Source organism: Notechis scutatus, chromosome Z (genome assembly GCF_049901735.1).
Source record: "Notechis scutatus isolate UNSWTSFEM ecotype Mainland chromosome Z, rNotScu1.2, whole genome shotgun sequence".
Classification (NCBI taxonomy): domain Eukaryota; kingdom Metazoa; phylum Chordata; class Lepidosauria; order Squamata; family Elapidae; genus Notechis; species Notechis scutatus.
The window spans coordinates 54522938-54546178 of record NC_142025.1 but is presented as its reverse complement, the minus strand read 5'-3'; the positions used below and the strand labels follow the sequence as shown (position 1 = coordinate 54546178).

The 23241-nt window shown below is 39.9% G+C and overlaps 1 protein-coding gene across 5 annotated transcripts in view; it reads right to left on the bottom strand.

Moving 5' to 3' along the window:
* The window catches only part of SH3BP5 (SH3 domain binding protein 5), a 117666-nt gene that overhangs the window by 35617 nt on the left and 58808 nt on the right, over positions 1-23241 (bottom strand). For all 5 annotated transcript variants that reach the window (XM_087946132.1, XM_087946131.1, XM_026686220.2 and 2 more), the window contains one exon: positions 13560-13688. In XM_087946132.1, the coding sequence (XP_087802258.1) occupies positions 13560-13688 (129 nt within the window). The remainder of the gene's footprint in view (positions 1-13559; positions 13689-23241) is intronic.

Below are 23241 nucleotides of genomic sequence, written 5' to 3'. Positions count from 1 at the left end.
AGCCAGCCACATTGCTGCCATTGAAGCCGCATCACGGCGGGATGAGAATGTCAGGATAGGTCAGCTCAGGACCCCGCTGGGCAACTCAAGCCAACTGCCTGCCCCATCCTTTCGATGCTCATCCAGTTGACAGAGTCTCCACCACCTGCCCTGGGTGAACTGTCAAGTATATGCATTCTCCAGACTCATCTGGCTCAGGAGACTTTCTCTTTCTCCAGTGCAAGGCAAAATGGCTGACTCCCACATGGAGGTCAGTGGGAATTCCAAGCCTCTGAATGGAGCCCTGGCATCTGAGGTTCTCCTTGGCCCGATACAATCTCCAGTGGTCGCTGCATCCACTAGGATCTTGGGCCGGGTCACCATTGGGAGCGACCTCAGCATTGCTGCATTCTGTAGGGGTGTCAGCCTTCAAGATTTTCTCCCTTTGCTTTGCATCTTTCAGCTGTCATAAGTAATGGGGGAGGAGGGGGAATGGTTATGGGAAGTGAGCTGTAGGTGTTACAAACCAGAACTGTATAAGCTGGGGGGGTAGATTCTTGCTTAGGCTTCTATCCTATGCTATGCACAGCTGCAACTCTTTATCAAAATATGTCAAGGTCAACGGACAGAGGCCTCATCACCAGGTGGAGATGCCCACATGATGATATACACAACTTTTAATTGGATGAGCCAGTTGAACTATTGGGGGTGGGAACATTGCCATTACTTTGTGTATGTGATTTACACGCCCATTTTCTCAGATTCAGAATTCTTTTGTTGCTACCTCTTGATTTCCAGTAAAAGATATATTTTCTCTGATTAATGGAGTCGAAGTATTTTTTTCTTGGATTTTGAATGGAGCACCAGCTGACTATTCTGAATCTCCACATTACAAGCCCACCCGGAGAATTAATAAATTTTTCTTCCCAGGGGGTCTGAACACAATGTCAAATCCAGCCAGCGACCAAGAAGACCTGGGAGCAACTGGAAGACAAGATTCCCTGCTGTTAGAGGCAGCAGACTTGTCAGAATTAAGCAGAATTAAGTCTTGGCGAAAAACCAGCTGTAAAACCCAAATGGTCCCTGGGAGGATCCTGAGGAAAAGCCTCCTCCAGGAGTGACCACTACCCATCGGTGTGGAAGAGAGGAGCCATGGCAAGAGAAGGAAGGAAAGAATTTTCTACTAACTCAAGCCATGCATCTTCTAAATAAAGCTATCAGAGAACCTCAAATTGATCAAAGGTCTGAGGGAGAGGAGGGTGAGGCAGTCCCAGCCAGAAGAATCAGAGCAGCCACCCCCATAAATCAACTTGGGCTAGCGCAACAGGCAACAGCAGCCCAGGGCCCCCCAGCGGGGGGGAGTAATTGCCAGAAGACGTAGAACTCCAAAGGTGCCTCCGTTGGAAGTAAAATATGGGGGGGGGGGATCCCAAGGAGTTAGGATTCTTCCTGGCACAAGTCTGGAGCCATATGGAGGAATATGGAGGGGATTTTTCCTCAGAAGCAGCCAAAGTTAGATGTGTTACAAGGGCTCTGGAGGGAACAGCTGCAAAGTGGATGGTGACTTTGCATAATGATAATGCCCCTCAACTGATAAATTATGACCTGTTCATGACTGCGCTGCGGGCCAGGTTTGAAGACCCACTTGCTGAACGTAAGGCCAGAATTAGGATGAAGACCATAAATCAGGGGCAGAGATCAGTGGCCGACTACACCCAGGAATTTAGAGAGCTGGCGTGTCATATTCGAAGCTGGTCCCAGGGAGCCCTGATAGAATCTTTTAAAGATGGGTTGAATGAAGATGTATATCAAAGCTGTATTGCCAGAAGAGACCCCAGTGAGCTGCAGCTGTGGTACATGCTGGCAGCAGAGGTGGAAATTGATCTGACCCGAAACAGACGCCGGGGGAGTCTTGGTTGGAGCAGGTCCTCCCGCACCAGCCCTCGAGAAGCCTTAAAACCTCAAAAGGGAGGAATGGCGGCAAAACCCAAGACCACTGCATGCTTCCGATGTGGGAAGGAAGATCACTGAGCTGCAGACTGCCATGCTAGAGCTAGAGCCATAGGGGCGCCAGGAGGAGGAAGAAAACCTGAAACCCCCCCAGCAAAGCCTCGTGAAATGGCGCTTAAAGCGGAGGAGGTTGTAGAGATCGGCTGTCCGAAAGGAGAGGAGCTGGGAACTCCAATCTCTTCTGAAGAGAGTGAATCCAAATCAGAAGACTGGTAAGTCCAAACAAGGGCCTTATGACCATTCCAGTGAGATTAAGGGTATCCACGTTGGGAGCCAAAGGGGAAATGCTGGCCTTGTTAGACTCTGGGAGCACAAGGTGCGTAATCAGCTCGGAGGTAGTAGAGAAAATGGGCTTAAGGCTAAAGACTTTAAAACGCCCATAGCCTTTTGCCAACTGGATGGATCGGTAGCTGGGGCGGCCCTGCACATTTCATAACGGAACCAATAGAAATGACGATGGGGAAGCATAGAGAGACTTTGTGTTTTATTGTGGCTCCTGGGATGGAGTGCCCCCTAATACTGGGGTTGCCCTGGCTCCAGAAATGGAACCCCACGTTGATTGGAGGAGGGGATTATTGCGCATACGTACTGACCAATGCCCAGAAGGGGAGGGGCAATCTCAACTGAAACTCAAGAATCCCACTGAGCCGGCCTCCACTGGCACCGAGAGCCTGAAGGGGGAGGAGAAAATTCCGGAGGAATATTGGGACTTAAAGGAGGTATTCAGTGAAAAGGCCTCGGACGAGCTTCCCCCACATCGCTCAACAGATTGCAGCATTGAAATTTTACCAGGGGTGAAACTCCCAAAACCGAAACTGTACTCGATGACACCGCGGGAGCTAGAAGAGCTGCAGTCATTTATCGATAAAAAATTGGAACATGGTTTCATCCAACCTGCTAGACCCCCGGGTAGCAGCCCCAGTATTGTTCCGTGAAAAGAAAGATGGCTCCCTTCATTTATGTGTTGACTATAGAAACCTCAACACTATTTCAGTGGAGAATGTACCCATGTTGGCCCACTTGGCCAAAGGGAAATTTTTTTACAAAACTCGACCTGAGAGAAGCATACTACTGAGTTCGAATTAAGGAAGGGGATGAATGGAAAACTGCTTTTAACTGCCCAATGGGCTGTTTCCAATTCAACGTTCTTCCATTTGGCCTACAGGGGGGCCCTGCAGTATTCATGCAAATGATCAATCAGGTGTTGCATGAACATTTATACAAAGGAGTGTTGGTTTATCTTGATATTCTTATCTACACAGAGACTCGTGATGAACATGTGAAACTAGTGCAGTCAGTTCTGGAAAAACTTCGAGTTGCAAAGTTGTCCAAGTGTGAATTCCACCAGGAAAAAATTGACTATTTAGTCAATTGACTATCACATATCACATGACTGCATATCAAAAAATTGACTATCGCATGTCACATGACTGCATAGAAATGGATCTGGGGAAAGTTCGTGCCATTTTGGAATGGGCCCCTCCCCGCACCAGGAAGCAACTTCAAAGTTTCTTGGGATTTGCTAATTTTTACCGTCAATTTATCCCTGCTTTTGCAAAGATTGCAATGCCTATCACAAATCTCCTAAAAACCAAAGGCTAGTAAACCACTGGAGTGGTCCATGGAATGTCAAGTCGCTTTTGAGAAGCTGAAATGACTGTTTGCTGCTGAACCAGTACTCAAGCACCCAGACATGGACGCTCCTTTTGTAATCCAAGCCGATGCGAGTGACATAGCAGTCGGGCGGTGTTACTACAAGCAAACGAGATGGGGACTCTGCAACCATGTGCATATACTTCCCATAAACTAACTGAAACCGAAAGAAGATGGGCCATTTGGGAAAAAGAAGCTTTTGCAGTTCATTGGGCTCTGTTAGAAGGGGCAAAACACCCATTTTAGGTGTGGATGGATCATAAAAATTTGGAGGCTTTGAAAACGCCTCGGAAGCTGTCTCCCAAGCAAGTTCGCTGGGCGCAGTACTTTAAGTACTTTAATTTTTCATTGAAGTACATTCCAGGGGGGAAGAACTTCATGGCAGATTACCTCAATATAATAGTGCTTCACTCTAGATTACCTCAATATAATAGTGCTCGCCAAGAACTGATACGGCCTATTGTCCCAACCAAACAGTTGGCAGCTCCAGTGGTTACCAGAGCCCAGAAAAAGAAGGAAGTTGATTTATCAAATGATTTGACTGCACAATTAAAAGACGCTCTAAAACTTGATGATTGGTTCCTTGCTCACTCAAATAACTGTACAGTTAGAGATGGATTGGCATGGGTAGGGGCCAAATTATATGTGCCAGCAAAGCTGAGAAACCAAATATTACAGCAAGCTCATGACTCTAAAGCTGCTGGACATTTTGGATTTGTGAAAACCTTACACTTGGTTAAAAGGCTATTTTAGTGGCCTACCTTGAAAAAGGACATTGAGACTTATGTGGCTAGCTGTCCTATCTGTGCCTCAGCCAAACAGCCTCCTGGTAAACCAGCAGGCTTACTACAAAATGTGGCTAGACCAACTGCTCAATGGAAGGAAATTTCTATGGATTTTATAGTGGAATTACCTGAAAGTGGGGGGAATACAGTTATTTGGGTAGTAACCGATTTGTTTTCCAAACAGGTACATTTCATACCTTGTCCGAAAATCCCATCTGTGAAAACATTGGCTAAACTGTTTATTTTACATATCTACAGGTTACATGGGGTTCCTGAACGCATAATCTCAGACAGGGGTGTCCAGTTTACCTCAAACTTTTGGAAGGAGTTCCTGAAGTTATTGGGCTCTGCCGAGGGCTTAAGCTTCGCCCACCACCCACAAACCAATGGGGCTTGTGAGAGAACTAACTCGATGTTGGAACAATATCTTTGATATTATATAAATTATCAGCAAGATAATTGGGCTCACCTATTGCCATTCACTGAGGTGGCATATAACAATTTACTCCATTTAAAGTGGCTTCGGGACAAGACTTTGTACCCATACCCGAGCTTCCACAGGAGAAACCTAACATTCAGTCATTAGATGAATGGATAACACAGCTCCAGTTTACCTGGCCGGTTACCCGTAAAGCATTAGATGATGCTCACCAAACTCATAAAAAATTTGCAGATAAAAAGAGAAGTCCACAAAAACCATATCAAGTGGGTGACAAGGTCTTTTTATCCACCAGATATTTGCAGACCACACAAAAGTCAAAAAAGCTTGGACCTAAGTATGTTGGACTTTTCTCAATAGAACGAATTGTGAACCCTGTGGCAGTCCAACTGAAATTACCTAAAACCCTCCGATGGATCCACCCTGTTTTCCATGTTAGTTTATTAAAACCCGAACATACCTCCGACTTGAGACCAACTCAGGTTGATCCCCCTGTGCCATTGCTAATTGAAGGTGAACAACATTTTGAAGTTAAAGAAACTTTGGACTCTCGAAAACGAAGGGGTCTACTCCAATATTTGATTGTTTGGAAACATTTTCCTTTTTCCCAGTCTGAATGGGTGAATGAGAAGGATGTTAGAGCTCCTAAGCTTATCAAGGCATTTCGTACTAAACATCCTGATAAACCCTAAAAAATAGTATGATGGTGTTACATGTATATTTTCTATTACCTTCTATTTTTATCTTTTTTAGGACTAACGTCTCTTTTGCAGGAGGGCCGAATGTCAGCCTTCAAGATTTTATCCCTTTGCTTTGCATCTTTTGGCTGTCATAAGTAACGGGGGGAGGAGGGGGGAATGGTGATGGGAAGTGAGCTGGAGGTGAAAGTTGTTTATAGAAATATATAATCCAAAAGTAAGCAGATCTTGCCACAAACCATCAATTTATTTAATAATTAAGGAGGCTTTTCACTAATGTAGGAGTGGGGAAACATTGGCCCTTCAGATGTCAGTAAAATAGCCCTTGTCAGAACCTTGCTGATAAAGTCAGTTACATTGTTGATCCAGCTGTTTTCATCTAATGACCTTTGACTTCTCTCTTCTTTGTATCTACTGATAGTATCATCTCTTAAAGAAATGTTGCAAACAATAATTGTAACTGACATTTTCTGTTAATCTATATAAATTAATTCAGAGACTTAAGTCTCCAACAAATATCTCTCTCTCTCTCTCTCTCTCTCACACACACACACACACACACAAAATAAATTGGGAAACACTCCATAATATTATTTGGAACAATACAAGGAAGCATTCCAGAATAATTAGAACCATAACAGTACTTCATTCAATTAATGTAATCATTTTGCTTTTTAAAAAAATCCAAAGTTGTATAGAATATGTCTAAAGACAACCTTCCCCCCAAACAAAAGTTCATAGGTTATTGATGTAAGAGTTATCACAACTGACAAGAGGCAGAGGCTATTCATTAAAGTTACAAGCAAGAAACCAAATATTTGCTTAAGTGTTAGCAGCATATTCAATGGTGAGTCATTCTTCCAAAGACTTTATTTTATTCATATGATTATCAATAATACATTGATGGAATTTTCCACTCACCAAAAGCTGGTGCTCAATACACACACACACACACACACAGCATGAAAGAATCGTTTGTAATATGTACTTCTTACCAGCATTAGCTGATTGATATCTTATGATCCCAACTACTATCTTATAAAATATTTTCCCTTGATAGTCTACATATATCTACATAATTTACTCACAACCAAGAAAGAAGACTCATAGGAAAATAATTTCCAATGAAAAAGATGAAAATTAGAAATCAGGACAGTGAACTACAAAACAACACAGTAAGAGACATTATATACGGGAGTCTTTGTGGTTAAATTGGGAGAAGATAAAAAGACAATGTTATTTGAAAATTCCAGTTTGGTTATCGACTATTGAAGCATTTTCCTATCCTATAATTTATAAGAAGGAACAAACAGTTAGATATGGGGAACTATTGGATGAAAAGGGTGAACTTAAATCGATACAAAATTTAGAGGAACAAGGTATAAAGATGAATTGGTTTTCATATGCGCAAATACACTCAAGGTATGATGAAGATTCTAAAACAGAGGGATTTTATGATAAACAGACTGATCTAGATAAGATCTTGACAGGTACCGATGAGAAGGTGACCAAAAATTTATATGGTTATTTACTGGGAATTAAGCTAGAGGAAGAACAAGTTAAAGAAACTATGATTGTTTGGGGGAAGAATTTTGGATATGGGATTGATTTAGAGAAATGGCAAAAATTATGGTCGCAAAATTATAAAATGACAATGTCAACAGCTTATAAAGAAAATTTGTATAAGATGTTTTACAGGTGGCACTTTCCCCGGCGAGGATAGCAAGAATGTTCAAGAATAAATCTGAAAAATGCTGGAAATGTCATCAGATACCTGGCTCATATTACCGTATGTGGTGGACTTGTGAGGATGCTAGAAAATATTGGACTAAAATCCATGTGGTTGGAAAAAATGAAAAAAAGCATAGATTTGAAACCGGAGTTTTTTTTATTGGGAATCTTACCAGATACATACAGTAAAGACTTGAAATATCTGATTGTAAATGTATTAACAGCGGCTAGGATTGTATTTGCTAAAAATTGAAAAAATGAGAAAATACCATTGCAGGAAGAAATTATTAAGAAAATATTGGAATGTGCTGAGATGAGTAGATTGACATTTGAAATTAGAGAGCAAGAGGATAAACAATTTTATGAAATTTGTGACCTTTTCTATCAATGGTTGGATGATAAAATATAATAATAGAATATTTAGAATGTTAGATAACAAGGAATATCTTTGCTTTTTCTTTTTCTTTTGTTATTTGACATCATATCTATAAAGTGTTTTTAGGATATATTTGGTATGATTATATGATTTGTTATAGAATAAACTATTTAAATTATAGTTATCTCATAAAGTATGAATGAATAAAATTATAGTCAAATGATTTTTTAATAGCGATACTAGGATATATAAGTTTGGATTGACAATATGAGTTATTATGTAATGTAACTGTAATTGAGACTACGAAATGAATGCACAAAACTGATGAACCAACCAACACACTGTTTGTATATATATATGGAAGAGAGCTGATGTTTTTATGTTTTTTTTGTTTTGTTTTTTTTAAAAAAAAATCAAAAAAATTGTTTTAAAAAAAACACAAAACAGAACACAGTAAAATGATTCCTAAACAAATGCCAGTGTAAAAACTTCTATGTGAATCAAAGAAACAAACAGCTAAGTGATCTGGCCAGCATGAGAAACAATGCAAAACATTCAGCAGCTCATATTTTCACAGAAATGAAGACTCATTATTTCAGTTTGATTCACAGAAATCAAGCTTAATATCTTTTTGTGAATTTTTATATAATTGCTTACATTTTTATATTGAATCCTGCTGAATATGCAGTTCTGCAATATGTTTTCCACAATATAATAAATTAATTTCATCAAATTCGTTTGAAGATTTCTTTGATTTTAATGCAGAACTGCATTGAAAATTTGTTTGCTACATTTATTTCAGGACCCTTACAAGATTGTGAGTATAGCCTCTACCTGCAGAATAGCATGAGGTTCTCATAAAGCTGTCCCTGTAGGAAAACTGAACATCAAGTGCAGAAAATCAGGAACCCAGGTAGTTCAAATGAGTATAGGTTTATTGTATACTAATGTTCTCTACAAGAATCTGAACTACTAATGATCAAAACAAATTGATGGTAGGTAAGGGTCAACAGAATTCAAGAAGATATCTTGGGCATGAAGGGACTTAAGATTGACTGCTCAATCAGTTCAGGGATGAGGGGAAGCGGGTACTGATTCCGTACTGTGATTGCATTCAACTTGTGGTAATCACAGCACAGGTGCAGCTCCCCCGATTTCTTCTTGATGAAGCCAATGGGGAGGTAGAAGGCCGGATAAACTCTTTCCGGATATTCTTCCCGCAATGTGGACAGCTCCGGTTCCAACAGGGAGTATATCTGAACCACCGGCAATTTAGCATCGAGCAACAAGTCAATCGGACAGTCGTACGACCGATGCAGGGGCAACTGATCCGTCTCCTTCTCCCCAAACATGTCAGCAAAGTCCACCAATTCTGTAGGTAGATTCAGGTCCACACTCCCTGCACAGGCATGCAGGTAATGAATGGCACACTTCCTGCCAAGAAACTCCACTGCTCCAGATGACCAGACGATCTGCAGATCATGGGCCTGTAACCACTCCAACCCCAGCACCCCTGGAAAGTGAGGTACTGTGGCAACATAGAACACAGCTTCCTCCACATGCTGCCCAATAAGCATGTGTAGGGGTTTGGTTGCAGCAACCACAGGTCCTGAATGAAGGGGCTGACCATCAATCATCTCTACCAATACCAGTAGTGACACCTGCTGCTGGGGAAAAATGAAAAAAAAAATGAAAAAAAAAATGCTGCTGTGCAACAAAATGAGCATCCATGAAATTGGCTACAGCCCCTGAGCCCACCAAGGCCTGGATCTCCACTGCTCCCTGACCAGGCACGAACACACTCACTGTCAACACGAGATGCTTCACCAAGGACAACTGGAGATAGTGGAGATGGTGGTCCTGATGCCACTGGAGCCCGACCTATAGAACCCTGTAGGCTGGGCACCGCCTGTTTCCCACCGCTGCTGATGTCGCTGCTTTAGGTGCCTTAGCAGGAAACTTGGCCGGAAAATGGCCTCAGCTGCCGCAAATGGCCTGCTGTCATGACAATGCCTATCCTTTTCATCTTGGGTCAGATGAGGTCGGGTAGCCCCCATCCAGAGGCACTTCTGACAGGTGTGCTGTCTTGATGGGAGCAGATGCGGCCTCCGTCTGTCATCACACCTGTCGTTGCTGAAGCCTGGCGTCAATATGAAGGCATAGATGCATGAACTCCTGCAGGTGCAAGGGCATTCAGTGTGCGCCAACTTGTCCAGGGGCTCCAACAACCGGCCTTCCTGCAACTGGTCAATCAGTGCTGCCTCATTCCATTGCAGATCCTGGGAGACCACCTGGAAGTCAGCAATATAGTCTGTGAGCAAGCCTCGCCTCTGCCTCAATTCTCTCAATCACCTGTTTGCCATTTGGGCCTGAACAGGGTCCTCAAACTGATGGCAAAACTCAGCATAATTATCCAACAACTGGTTGGGCTGGGTCAACAGGAGTATCACCCAACATGGTGCAGACCCTGACAACAGGCTAATCAAAAATCCCACCTTATCCTGGTCAGTGGGGAAGTCCCCTCTGGCTGAAGACTCAAATAAAGCTGGCACTGCTCCCAAAATGCTGGAAATTGGGCCAGCGAGCCATCAAATTTATCTGGCACTGCTACCAGGCATTTGCAGTGTGGCCGGACAGTTTGCATCTGTGCAACCTGTGCAGTCAAAAGAGCCACTTACTGGGCTTGCTAGCTGGTCATTGTCTGCTCTGAGCTGATCTATGATCACCCCATGTAAAACAGAAGCAAGTTAGAGGGGTGGTTGGGAGCAAAATGTGATGATCCAGGGCATGGCACAAAGGCAACACAGTCAAATAAGCAAGAAGAGTCCCTTTATTATCTCCAACTTTGCCCCCAATGTCCAGGTTACCTTCGACTGGAGAAAAACTCCAGTCTTTAAGTGGAGGAAATTAAGTCCAAAAACAAAGTACATACAAACTGTAACTAAAAATCCAAACAAACCACGCTGTAGTAATTAACTTGATAGGGCAGGAGAAGGAATTGCAGACTTGAAAGCACAGCAAAACACAGAGTTGGGAAGACGCCAGGAACACAGATAAGCCTCGACAATACCAGATAATTCATTATTTGCTCCCAACAACTTGCTGTGCACAGCTTCTCTTTTTAAACACTGTGTTCCCAGCTGCAGCTAATGAAGGGAATCTTCTGGGTCTTCCTCTGAATTCCCTCTCCCTTGCTCTACCTCTCCCCTGGTCTGCCCAGCCGAACTTTGCCCTTCCCCAGTTTCTTCCACAGCCAACAGAGCCACACTCCAACTCCCTGTCAGCTGCTCGGCCTCCCACTCCGAATCAGATTCTGATAGGAGCACGACAAAGGGCCTTCCCTACCTCTGAGGCACCTGTGCCCGATTTAATTAACCCACCCAGGAGAACAGGTTGGGGGTTGTTAAGGCAGTCATGTGGATGCCTCTCTTAATGACCATCACAATTTGTGACCATAATTGGTAGGCTCCATTACAGTTGTAACTCCAGGACTACCTGCAGAATACTTCAGAGCTTTTTACTCATATATATATTCTCAATCATCTCTTATTTGAATCCAGTTTGCTCCACAGGAGATCACAAGAGCTAAAAATTAGCATAACTTATCAGTATGATGACTACAGGGTAGCAGAGAAATTAGTATCAACTTCACAGTTCAATCTTTGCTATTAGACTGAATTCACATACAGTAGTATAATTTAAAAAATCATTTTCTCAAAAGTAGATTTCATGGAAACCAATCAGGTGCATATAGATGTACAAAGATAGTATATTAAATAATTAGAGCCAAAGATGAAAGATATAAAGATATGAAAACAACAAAAATTTATTCAAGTACATTACCCATAAAATTAATCACAAATTTAATCAGTAACTTATGTATCAATAAACACAAATCCATGTTGCTCGTGTTTTATATTGTATTTATAATGCCTTGGTCTTAATAATTGACACAGATTGTTGAGGAAGTTGAATAAAAATTAATAATTTGCTTTAAAAACCATTTTAAGGAAATGTTTCAACATGAAAAAACCTTGATGCAAATAGAAAAAATATTGCACCTCATATGCCATACTATTTGAAAAGGACAACATCAGAAGTCTCTAGCAGCCACTTGTGAATCATTTTATTCCCAATAGCACAGACCCATATCAGATGTGATTTGTGATGCAATATAGCTCCTAAATAAGCCTGGATATCAGAACATATTTATGCTGCAATTCTTAGCGACTTGCCAAGCAATAAGTTCTCTGTTCAGACATTTTTTGCAGGGTTCCCTCAGTAGAGTGAAGTTCTTTTTTGGAAGGAGAAAAAAAATTTCTTTCTGGGTTGACCACTATTGCAGACCCTGCTTTATGTAAGGCCCAGACTGTCTCACCTTCAAGCGATAAGAATGAACTTCTGAAAACTGGGTATTTCAAAAGGAATTCTTTATTGAAAAGGAAGTTATCCAGGTAATAGTCAAAGCAGGGTCTAATATGCCTCCAGGCATGCAGCATAGAACCTCTCCCCTTAGTCTGATGTGGATTTCATCAATACACAGAAGCAACATGTTAAACCCGCCCCCCCTTTTTTTCAGGAACATAGTTGAGAAAAGTTTCCCAGGAAGTTTCTTTCGGAGCTGGAATTTTTATGGCCCTTCTCCTCTTGCTATCTCTCCAAGAGGTTACAAATTTCCAGGCATCTGGGCTCCAGTCCTCAGTTGTATATCATGTGCAAATTATACAGATTCAATAAAGACTTAAGATATTCAGGTTACATCAAAAGGATTACTTGTAAACCCCCACCCCATTCTTCCATTGAAGAATGGCAGATATACGGATCTGACACCCAGGCTAGGAAAGACAAAGGTCCTGGGACAGGATTAACCCATTAAGGCAGGAAGACAGGATCCAGGGCAATCACTTTAACTATGGGCACACAAATAAACCCATCAAGCTGCAGGAGTTTCAGAGGGGAATTAAGCATAAAAGGCTCAGATTCACACACCCCAAGCTGGCTTGCAACCCAGGAAATGCTTGAACTGTGTCACACCTGCTTTTTGTTTTCCTTCATTAAATAATCCCACTTTCTGGCAGTTGCTCTGGAATTCATTCCTTTTCAGCATCCATGGTTTTTCCCAGCTGGGAACGAATTCAGAAAATTTATTCCAACAAACCCACCCATATTCCACTGTAAGAAAAAGAATCATTTATGTGATATCACAATTATTTTTTCCTTTTGTTTAGGGAAGGAAAAATCTATACTGCAGCTCTCTATAAGTCATAATTGAAGCAAAAGAGAAATTCTAAGGCCAATAATTGTTTCTATTATGTATTTACAATAACTGCAATGTATTTACAATAACTGCAAGAAATGGATTACAAGAAATTTTTGCAATGATCATTAATAGTAGAGTCTGAGAAAAAGAACAAACGAGCCTTTTAATAAGATCCATGTGGGTGGTATTCATCACACTTGGAAGCAGAAAAAGGTCACTATCTCATAGGAAGCACACAGTTGAAATATCCATCATAGCATGCAGATCATATGCTATAAACAATACCATTGTACAGTGGAAACTTGGATTGTGACCATAATCCGTTACCAGACTCCAGTTGTGACCCAATTTGGTGTCCGCAAGCATGACCAACTGTACATGTGTGCAGTCAAAAAAAATGTCGCCAAAGGGGAAATTGGCGTAGAAAGGGAATCTTTCTGCTCTGATTTTGTTCGCCACCTGATTTTTGAATCGTAACCCAATTCAAAAATCAGGTGGATTTTTTGTTCGCCACCCAATTTGGTCATGAACAGGAGCGTTTGTGATCCGAGGTTCCATTGTGTTTTTATTGTGCCTCTATAACTAAAGTTGGATTCTAAATGAATCGTTTTTTCAATTGTATTCTTACCTTCCTGGCAACCCTTCGGGCTTCCCAGTAAGGCTTTGAATCTTCTACAGATTTTCCAATCTTCTTCACAAGTTCATCCAGTTTTATTGTAGCTTCCACCAGAATTGACCGGAATTTCTGACGTGCGTCCTACAAAGAAAAACACAGCAAATCTGCTAATACATATTCTTCACTGATCACTAGCAACTGTCAATTTAGGTAAAATTAGGATTAGGTAGTTACCCAGCAGAACAATATTTGTATATTTCAAACTTAATAAAAATCAATGAAAACCTGAGATAGTGCTAAACTTAATAAATTACACTTCCCAATTTTTCTAAATTTCTAACACTTTCTGATACAACCTGATATAAAAAGAGATAGATTTTTTTTAAAGATGTGACTCTTTGTTTGCATAATCAAGTAATCATCTAGCTTTAATCTAAATAAAAAGCAATATTGCACAACATCTGCTCTGTCCCTGGGCCTCAACTCTTAATGCAGCATTGAGACCCACTCAATACTTATGTATACAACTTTATATATTTTCAGGGGGGAAATCCTTTGGCTCTTCAGAAACATTAATCTCTTAACAGGTTACTTTTTCCAAATGACTAATGAAAAACCCTAGTTTTCCAAATGACTAATGAAAAACCCTAGTTAATTTCATACCAATATCCAATCAATTAATAGCTTCATTGAATCAAATTAGTGTATTTTCAATCTCTTTTTTTCAAACATCCATTGTTTTGTGCATTACTTCTTTTTCTTCAACTAAAGTAGGTCACATGATTAAATTATTCTTCAATTTATTCTTCAAGCCAACATGACCTAATTAATTGCTTTGTTTTGCTATACAATACAATGCTATTCTTAGATCTAAAACCTGGAGATGGAAATCTCAAGATGGATATTATTTACACCTCAAACAGGCTACAAGATTTCTGAGCAGACTAACTTATCCACTGACATTTGGAAAAGCACCCAGGTAGTTAATCTTTACTTTAGTGCATATATTACTGGCAATACTACATAAAAAGCATGCACTCTCCTAAAGGGAAGGACAGAACAAAGTAATAGATAAGCAAAGAGCACCCATCCTTAAAAGATAATATATTCCTCAACTTACAACCACTACTGGGACCAAAATTTTCATTGCTAAGCAAGGTAGTGCTTCATCTGCGGAGGCTTTCAAGAAGAGACTGGACAACCACTTGTCAGAAATTATATAGGGTCACCTGCAGGGGGTTGGACAAAATGACCTACAAAGTCTTTTCCACTTCTGTTGTTCTATAAGGTTCTGTAAAACTGTAATTGTTAAATGAGACATGCCCAATTTTATGCCTTTTTTTCCTACAACTGTTAAGCAAATCATGTGATCATTAAGCAAATCCACCTTCTTCCCCTTGACTCTGCTTGTCAGAAACTGACTGGGAAAATTGCAAATGGATAAAATGCATATGACCCCAGGATGCTGCAATCTCATAAATACAAACCAGTTTCCAAGTAACCAAATTTTGTTCAGATGTCTATAGGGATGTTACAAAAACAGGTTGTAAATCATTTTTGAAATGTCATTGTCACTAAACTAATAGTTGTAAATTGACTATCTGCATAAGCTCAATTGTACCCAATTAAGGATGATCTGCATAAGCTTAATTGTACCCAAAGCTGATCAAATGATTTTGACATCTGAGGGGAATAAATATCTGACCTTAGAAACAGAAACAACATAGGAAATTGAAAAATGGCTACTCTTTCACTTTCCTACAACAATCATCCCATTCTAGGATTGAAAGAAATGTAATGCCACCAATGTTATAAATTGCCAACAGATAGTAGTACTGACACAGTAGAAGCTCTGTCGTGTTCTTTAGCACTTATTTTTTTTCATTTCAGTTAGCAGAAAGCTGCATTATATCCTGTAGATTGTGAAATAACCAAGAAAAAAATGTTTAATTGTGCACTATGACTTCATTCTCAACTGCTGAAGGAGTTCCTTTATATAGAATTCACTGTCAACTGCAGGTGGTTTTCACTGATTACCATGTTGACATAAGTTCTGTACCAAAATATATAAAGACATTGAAGCAGGAAGAGTTTATCAGGAAGAGTGTGATCAAGAACAAAGCGGGTAAGCTGTGATAACAATCAAAATGTTTCAACTAAGAAAGACTAATGAACTAACTAATGACATCAGTAAATTGTTCAAAGGGTGCTACCAAGCTTGGCATTTTTCATAGGAATGTGTAGGTATACTATTGATCATCAGTATCAGAAAAAATGGGATCTTCACATGTAAAGATATGTTGGGTGTTGAAATTTGCAACCAATTGTGTCAGGATTCTGACCAATGCCCTAATTAAATCATGAGCCTCAGGCCAAGCTTCAAAAGAAATCCAGTTATTTATTAAGAGCTGTCAGCCTTCAAGATTCCTTTCCTTTCTTTTGCTTCTTTTGGCTGCCATAGTAATGGGGGGGAGTGAAATAATTGGGCTTTGGGGGTGTGGGAAGTGGACTAGAGCAGTGGTTCCGAAACTTTTTCAGTCCACCATCCCCTTGGTGCTACAAATTCATGCTCAGTGCCCCCCACCCAGGGGTGGGATTCAAATTTCTGTGGCCTAATTTGAGGGTGTGGCTTGCTGGTCACGTGACTGGGTGGATGAGGCTTGCTGTTCACGTGACTGGCTGGGTGTGGCTTGGTGGTCACATGACCAGGTAGGTGTGGTTTGGTGGGCATGTTACTGGATGGGTGTGGTTTGGTGACTGGCAAACCAAATACAAGTGGCCCTCACTTAATGGCTGGTTGTTTAGCAAGTGTTCTAATTTATGACTGGCCTCCCCAGAGCTACTTGACCTGTTTTTGGAGTTTTGACAGCCATGCACACACATACTCCCTTCCAACCCTGCTAGAGCAGGTCATTGGACTAGAATCGGCAAAGCATCTCTGATTAGATTCTAGTAGTGAATAGCTGATTCTTGTTGATGTGTTTTATTTGTATTTCTTTATTTTATGTTGCTGAATTGCATTGACATGTGTGTCCCTTCTTGTGTACAACCCAGAAGATTTTGTTATTCTTTGCAGCAAAAAATTACCAACCTCTGGCTTTGCTCTACTTTCAAACATGCCGGCACTGCCGCGTTCTAGGTGCCAGCCTCACAGGTCCACCCCATTGAGCCCACTGAACCAGAGGGACCTGCCCAAACAAGTCCAATCGGAGCAGTGAACCAAGTCAATGGGGTGAGCCTGAGAGAGGGAAAGAGAGAGAGAGAAAAGAAAGAGAGAGAGAAAGAGAGAAGGAAGAAAAAAAGAGAAAACGGAAAGAAAGAAAAAGTGACAAAGAAAGCGGGGATGGAAGGAAGGGACAGAAAGAAAAAGAAAAAAGGAGGGAAGGAGGGAGGGAGGAGAAAGATAATGAGATATCTATTCTAGTCCAATCACCTGCTCCAGTAGGGTTAGAAGGGAGTGTGTGTGTGTGTGTGTGTGTGTGTGTGTGTGTGTTCTTGTAATTTACCAGTACATTTTGGTTTTGCCTTCTTCAGAATTGGCACTATAATTCATTGGGGAAAAATAATTTTTAGGGTGGAGGTCTGGTCCAATGGATCATGTTTAAAGCCTCAACAAAATTTGAGAGCTTCCTGATAGTCTTGGCCATGTTTCGTCCACAAAACCTTTAATAGAAGCCAAAGATGTTTCAATGTGGAAAAGGGCCTCAGTCTAAACTAGGCCTCATTTCAATCTGATGCATCAGGTCTCTCTCTATCTCTCTATCACTCTCCCCCCATCCCTCCCTCCCAGACTGGCTTTGCTCTACTTTCCTGATGTGCCTGTGGAGCTGGCGCCTTGAACATGGATGGATGGATGGATAGATAGAGACAAAGACAGAGAGACAGAGAGACAGGTAGGTAGGTAGGTAGATATATCAATGGGTTGGTAGGTAGATATATTTGTAGGTAGGTAGATATATTGATAGGTAGGTAGGTAGACAGACAGAAAGACAGACAGACAGACAGACCTTTTGGATGGATGGATGAATAGATAGATTGGTAGATAGTTAGGAAGGCTTTGACCACATGCCCAATATCCAGGATCCCGCTCAACCAAGCTTGCCCCTCTTTGTAGTTGCCATGCCTGACAGCAAGTTCACAGGCTGCCCCTCCTGCCAGGGATCAGCCTCCCAAGTGCCCCCCCTCCCGGGGCACTCATGTTGTAGAGGGAGGTGCTGTTCCCTGCTTCCTGGAGCCAGTACAGGGCAGGGTTGAGGAAGCCCAGGGCAGGCAGTGGTGCAGTGTTGGAAAAGTAGAGCAAAGCCATGCCACTGCCACTGTGTTCGAGGTGCCGCCCCCGCAGGCACGTTGGGAAACATCGACTCTGAAGCCGGTGCCTCTTCCTTCTCTCTGCAAGGCCAGCCAGCGCCTTGAACACCCCCTGCCGCCTCTTAGTGCCCCTCTGATGGCCTCCTTGGGGATGCTAAGAGGTGGCAGGGGGGTGGCACTTTGAATGCGGCCGCGGCGGCACATAATGTGCCACTGCTTCCGCATTGGAGGTGCTGGCTCTGGAGCATTACAACAGTCAGTGGGTGAACCTGCAGGGCCAGCGCCTCAAACGTCCCCCTGCCGCCTCTTACTGTCCCCAAGAGGGCCAGCAGAGGGGCGCTAAGAGGCAGCAGAGGGGTGGCACGTCAAACGCAGCCGTGGTGGCACATAATGTGCCACCGTTTCCGCATTGGAGGTGCTGGCTCTGGAGCAGTGCTAGTCAATGGGTGAACCTGCAGGGCCAGTGCCTCGAACCCTTGCCTCTTAGTGCACCCCCTGCCAGCCCCCTTGCCTCTTAGTGCCCTCTAAGGGGGCAGTACCGCCCACTTTGGGAACCACTAGACTAGAGGTTTAGAGAATGAAATGTATAAACTGGGGGAAAAGTTTCTTGTTTATGCTTACTTGCTGTGCTATGCGCAGGCACAACTCTTTATCAAACTAGGCCAAGGTCATTTTTTCCAACCATATGCGAATTCTAGTCCAATATTTTCTAGCATCCTCACAAGTCCACCACATATGGTAATATGAGCCAGGTATCTGTTGACATTTCCAGCACTTTTCAGATTTATTCTTGAACATTCTTGCTATTCTTGTCGGGGGGAAATGCCACCTGTAAAACATCTTATACAAATTTTCTTTATATGCTGTTGACATTGTCATTTTATAATTTTGAGACCACAATTTTTGCCATTTCTCTAAATCAATCCCATATCCAAAATTCTTCCCCCAAGCAATCATTGTTTCTTTAACCTGCTCTTCCTCTAATTTAATTTCCAACAAATAATTATATAATTTTTTAATCACTTTTTCATCAGTACCTGTCAAAATCCTATCTAAATCAGTCAATTTATCATAGAATCCTTCCATTTTAGAATCTTTAAGATACCTTTAATGTATTTGCGCATATGAAAACCAATTCATCTTTATGCCTTGTTCTTCTAAATTTTGCATCGTTTTAAGTTCACCCTTTTCATCTAATAATTCCCCATATCTAACTGTTTGTTCCTTCTTATAGGTTATAGGATAAGAAAAAGCTTCAATAGTTGATAACCAAATTGGGATTTTCAAATAACATTGTTTCTTAGTTTTCTCCCAATTCAACCATAACTATTCCTGTATATAATGCCTTCTAAAGTAACCCTGTGATTTAGTTCCCTTATACCATAAAAAAGCATGCCAACCCAATAATAAATCATGTCCTTCTAATGCCAACAATCTGGTCTTTCTTAACGTTATCCATTCTTTAGCCCACATTAAGTTTGCAGCTTGATAATACAACTCCCAATTAGTGAGGCCAAATCCTCCTCTAATTCTAGCATCCTGTAAAAGTTTTAATTTTATTCTCGCTTTCTTACCTTGCCATATATACTTCAGCACAATTTTATTCAGTTCTTCAAAGTAATCCTTACCTAGCCTAATTGGTATTGTTTGGAACAAATACAAAATTCTAGGTAAAATATTCATCTTAATTGTTGAAATTCTGCCTATCAATGACAATTGTAAGTTTTCCCATTTTTTCAAATCAGATGTTATCTGCTGTTTAAGTTTAATATAGTTATTATCTTTCAGGGTAGAACATCTTGACGTCAAATATATCCCCAAATATTTAACTTTGTTCGTAACTTGAATTTTCATTAAGTCTGCCAGCTCTTCTCTTTGTCTTAACAGCATGTTCTTTGTCAAAATCTTTGTTTTGTCTTTATTTATTTTCAAGCCAGCCATCTCACCATATATCTCTATCTTTTCCAATAGTTTTAAAGCTGTCTCTAGAGGATCTTCCAAGATAAAAACCAAGTCATCTGCAAAGGCTTGCAATTTAAATTCCTCCTTTTTAACTTTTATTCCTTTTATGTTTGTATCCTCTCTAATATTTCTATTTAGCACTTCCAAAGTCAATATAAATAACAAAGGAGATAATGGGCATCCTTGTATTGTACCTTTTTAAATATTAATAGAGTCTGTAAATTCTCCATCTATCATTACTTTTGCCGTTTGCTTATAATATATGGCTTCTATTGCTTGGATAAATTTTCTAGCAAAGCCCATCTGTTCCAATAATAATAACATAAATCTCCAATTCACGTTATCAAATGCCTTTGCGCATCTAAAAATATCAAAGCCATTTGTTTTTCAGGATGCGACTCATAATATTCCAATGTGTCCAGGATTACCCTCATATTGTCTTTAATTTGTCTCTGGTAAAAATCCATTCTGATCAGAGTGAATAAAGTTGTTTAAGTATTTTTTAAGCCTCTCTGCCAAGATTGAAGCAAAGATTTTATAATCTGCATTCAATAAGGAAATAGGTCTATAGTTCTTAATTTGTAATGGATCGACCCCTTCTTTTGGGATAAGTGTAATATAAGCTTCTGACCATGTTTTAGGTATTTTCTTGTTTATCATAACTTCATTCATGACTTCTAACAGTGAAGTGCTCAACGATTCTTGTAATGTTTTATAAAATTCTGCCGGAGACCATCTGGTCCTGGTGCTTTTCCATTGTTCTGTCTGTTAAGTGCTTCGGTTAGTTCCATCATTGTTATAGCACTTTCTAACATTTTCCCAGTTTCATCAGATATCTTAGGTAGGTTAGCATTTTGTAAATACTGTTTAATTTTTCCTTCATCAAAATCCTCCTGTTTATATAGTTGTCCATAGAAATCTTGAATAATTGCCTTTTTCTCTTTATTACCATAACAAATTTGACCTTGATCGTCTATTAACTGTAATATTTTCCTTGATTCTTTCTCTTTTCTCAATTTATATGCTAGCCATCTACCTGGCCTATTTGCATCTTCAAAATAGTTCTGTTTAGCACTTCTAATTTTTTGTGCCAGTTCTTCTTTCTCTACTTGATCCATTTTATGTTTAATTATATCCATTTTGAATTTAACATCTTTTTTCTGTGGCGTTTTCTGTAATTCTTTTTCTAGTTTTTATGGTCATCTTCTAGAGCTTTAATCATTTGCCTCTTCTTAATGTTCTTTTTCTTTATATAGTCTATTATTAATCCTCTTGCATATGCCTTCATTGTATCCCAAACATTCTGTATTGAAGTATCTTCTTTTTTATTTTCATTAAAGAAGAAGGCCAATTCTTTTTCCATCCATTGTGTAAAGTTTTTTTCTTTTAAAATAGTGTTGTTTAATGTCCATCTAGATCTTCTTTTTTGTCCTTTCCATTTAATTGTCATTGGATTGTGGTCTGCCCACGTACTTGTTTCAATATTTATTTCTTGAATATTAGATAATAATTCTGTTGATGTCCAAATCATATCTATTCTGGACCATGATAAATGTCTATTGGAATAAAAAGTATATTGTTGAATTTTAGCATTTCTTTCTCTCCATATATCTTTTAAGTTTAATTCATCTGTCATTTTAAAAAAGGATTTAGGGAGAGTCTTCCTATTTTGTCGTGTTGCTTTTGCTGTATAGTCCAGTTTATTGTCTACAATTCCATTGAAATCTCCCATCATAAGTATATTAACATAGTCCAGTCCAATTATTTTCATGTGTAAGTTTTTATAGAATTCTTCTTGTTTATCATTTGGGGCATAAATTGCAACCAAGAGCGTTTTTGTATTATTATCCACTATTTCAACCATTAATACTCTTCCGTCTTCATCAGTATAAATCAGTTTTGCTGGAATGGTTTCTCTAATATACAAAACCACTCCTCTTTTCTTACAGTGAGTCAGAAAAGTAAATATTTTCCCTAATTTTGATCGTGCCAGTAATTGTTCATGTTGTTTTTAATGTGAACTTCTTGTAGACAAATTATATCAAATTTTAGCTTCTCTAATTTGTAAAAGTTTTTCTTCTTTTGGTAGCTGAATTCAGTCCATTTATATTCATGGAAATCAGTTTTTTTCCTCCATGGTTATGCTTTATACTTAGGTCTAACAGCTCTCGTGGATCTTACTTCACGTTGTTCTTTGGTCTCCACTTGTCCACCTATTGCGCCTTCTTCTTTTCCCGTTCCCATTTGGTCCTCTTCAAATTCAGTTAAGATGTTCTCTTTTTCTATCTCCATTTCTCTTCTTTCGAAAAATTCCTTGTAGAATGCTTCTGCTTTCTCAATTGAATCAATTCTATATCTTTCTCAATTGAATCAATTCTATATCTCTGTTCTTGCCATGTAAACATTAATCCTTCTGGAATCAGCCATCTATAATTCACCTCTTTTTTCAATAGTATTTTGGTCAAAAATCGATATTCTCTTCTAATCTCTCTCACTTTTCTGGGTACTTGTTTTAAAACCACAATCTCTTTGTCTTTGTATTTCAACACCTTCTCTCTTGCCACTTGTAATATTTGAGTTTTAATAGTTTTTTTTTGTGAATCTGACATGGACCTCTCTTGGTAGTTGGTTCCTCATCGCATATCTTGTGAAGACTCGATATATCTCATCTACCCCATCCATCATCTTTTCCTCTGTTATTTCCAAGGCTCCAGCCAAGATTTCAATCATTACAGCAGCCAAATTCTGTCCTTTTTCTTCCTCAATATTTTGAAATCTAAGGTAAAATTCTGACCTGTCCATCTCCCACTTCAACATCCCACTTTTTCTTGTTCAACCGTTGTTAATCTGCTATCAATATTTCCAATTATGTCATCTCTTTGCTTATCTTTCTCTTCTATTTTTTGGATTCTCTCATCATGTTTCACCATCATCTGTTGAACATTTTCAAATTTTTCATCAATCTTCCCAATTCTTTGGTCAATACTCTCCATTCTTTGTTCCATACTTTGTTCAATACTCTCCATTCTTTGTTCCATACTCATTTTTAGGTCTTACATTCCTTGCATAACCGTCATTAAATCCACTTGTCATTAAATCTTGCTTCGCCATTATTGAAAGTCGTCCTCCAGTTGATGGGGAGACAGGAGCAGAGGTTGAAATGCCCAAAGGTAAAATTTTCTTACTCATTCCGTGGCTCAAGGTCTTCCGGCTCCTTTAATCCAGTTAATAAGGTAGCCAATTGTAATCCAATTAGGAAAAAAGAAAACACCAAGTAGAAAAAAAACCCAATAAAAAGTAAAAAAGTAAAAAGCCCAAAATTAGAAAAGAGAAATTCTTCAGGTTCTTCAAGACCTTAATCCAGCTGTGAAATACTCAATTATAATTCAAAAGTAAAAATTAAAATAAAGAGAAAAAAAGACAA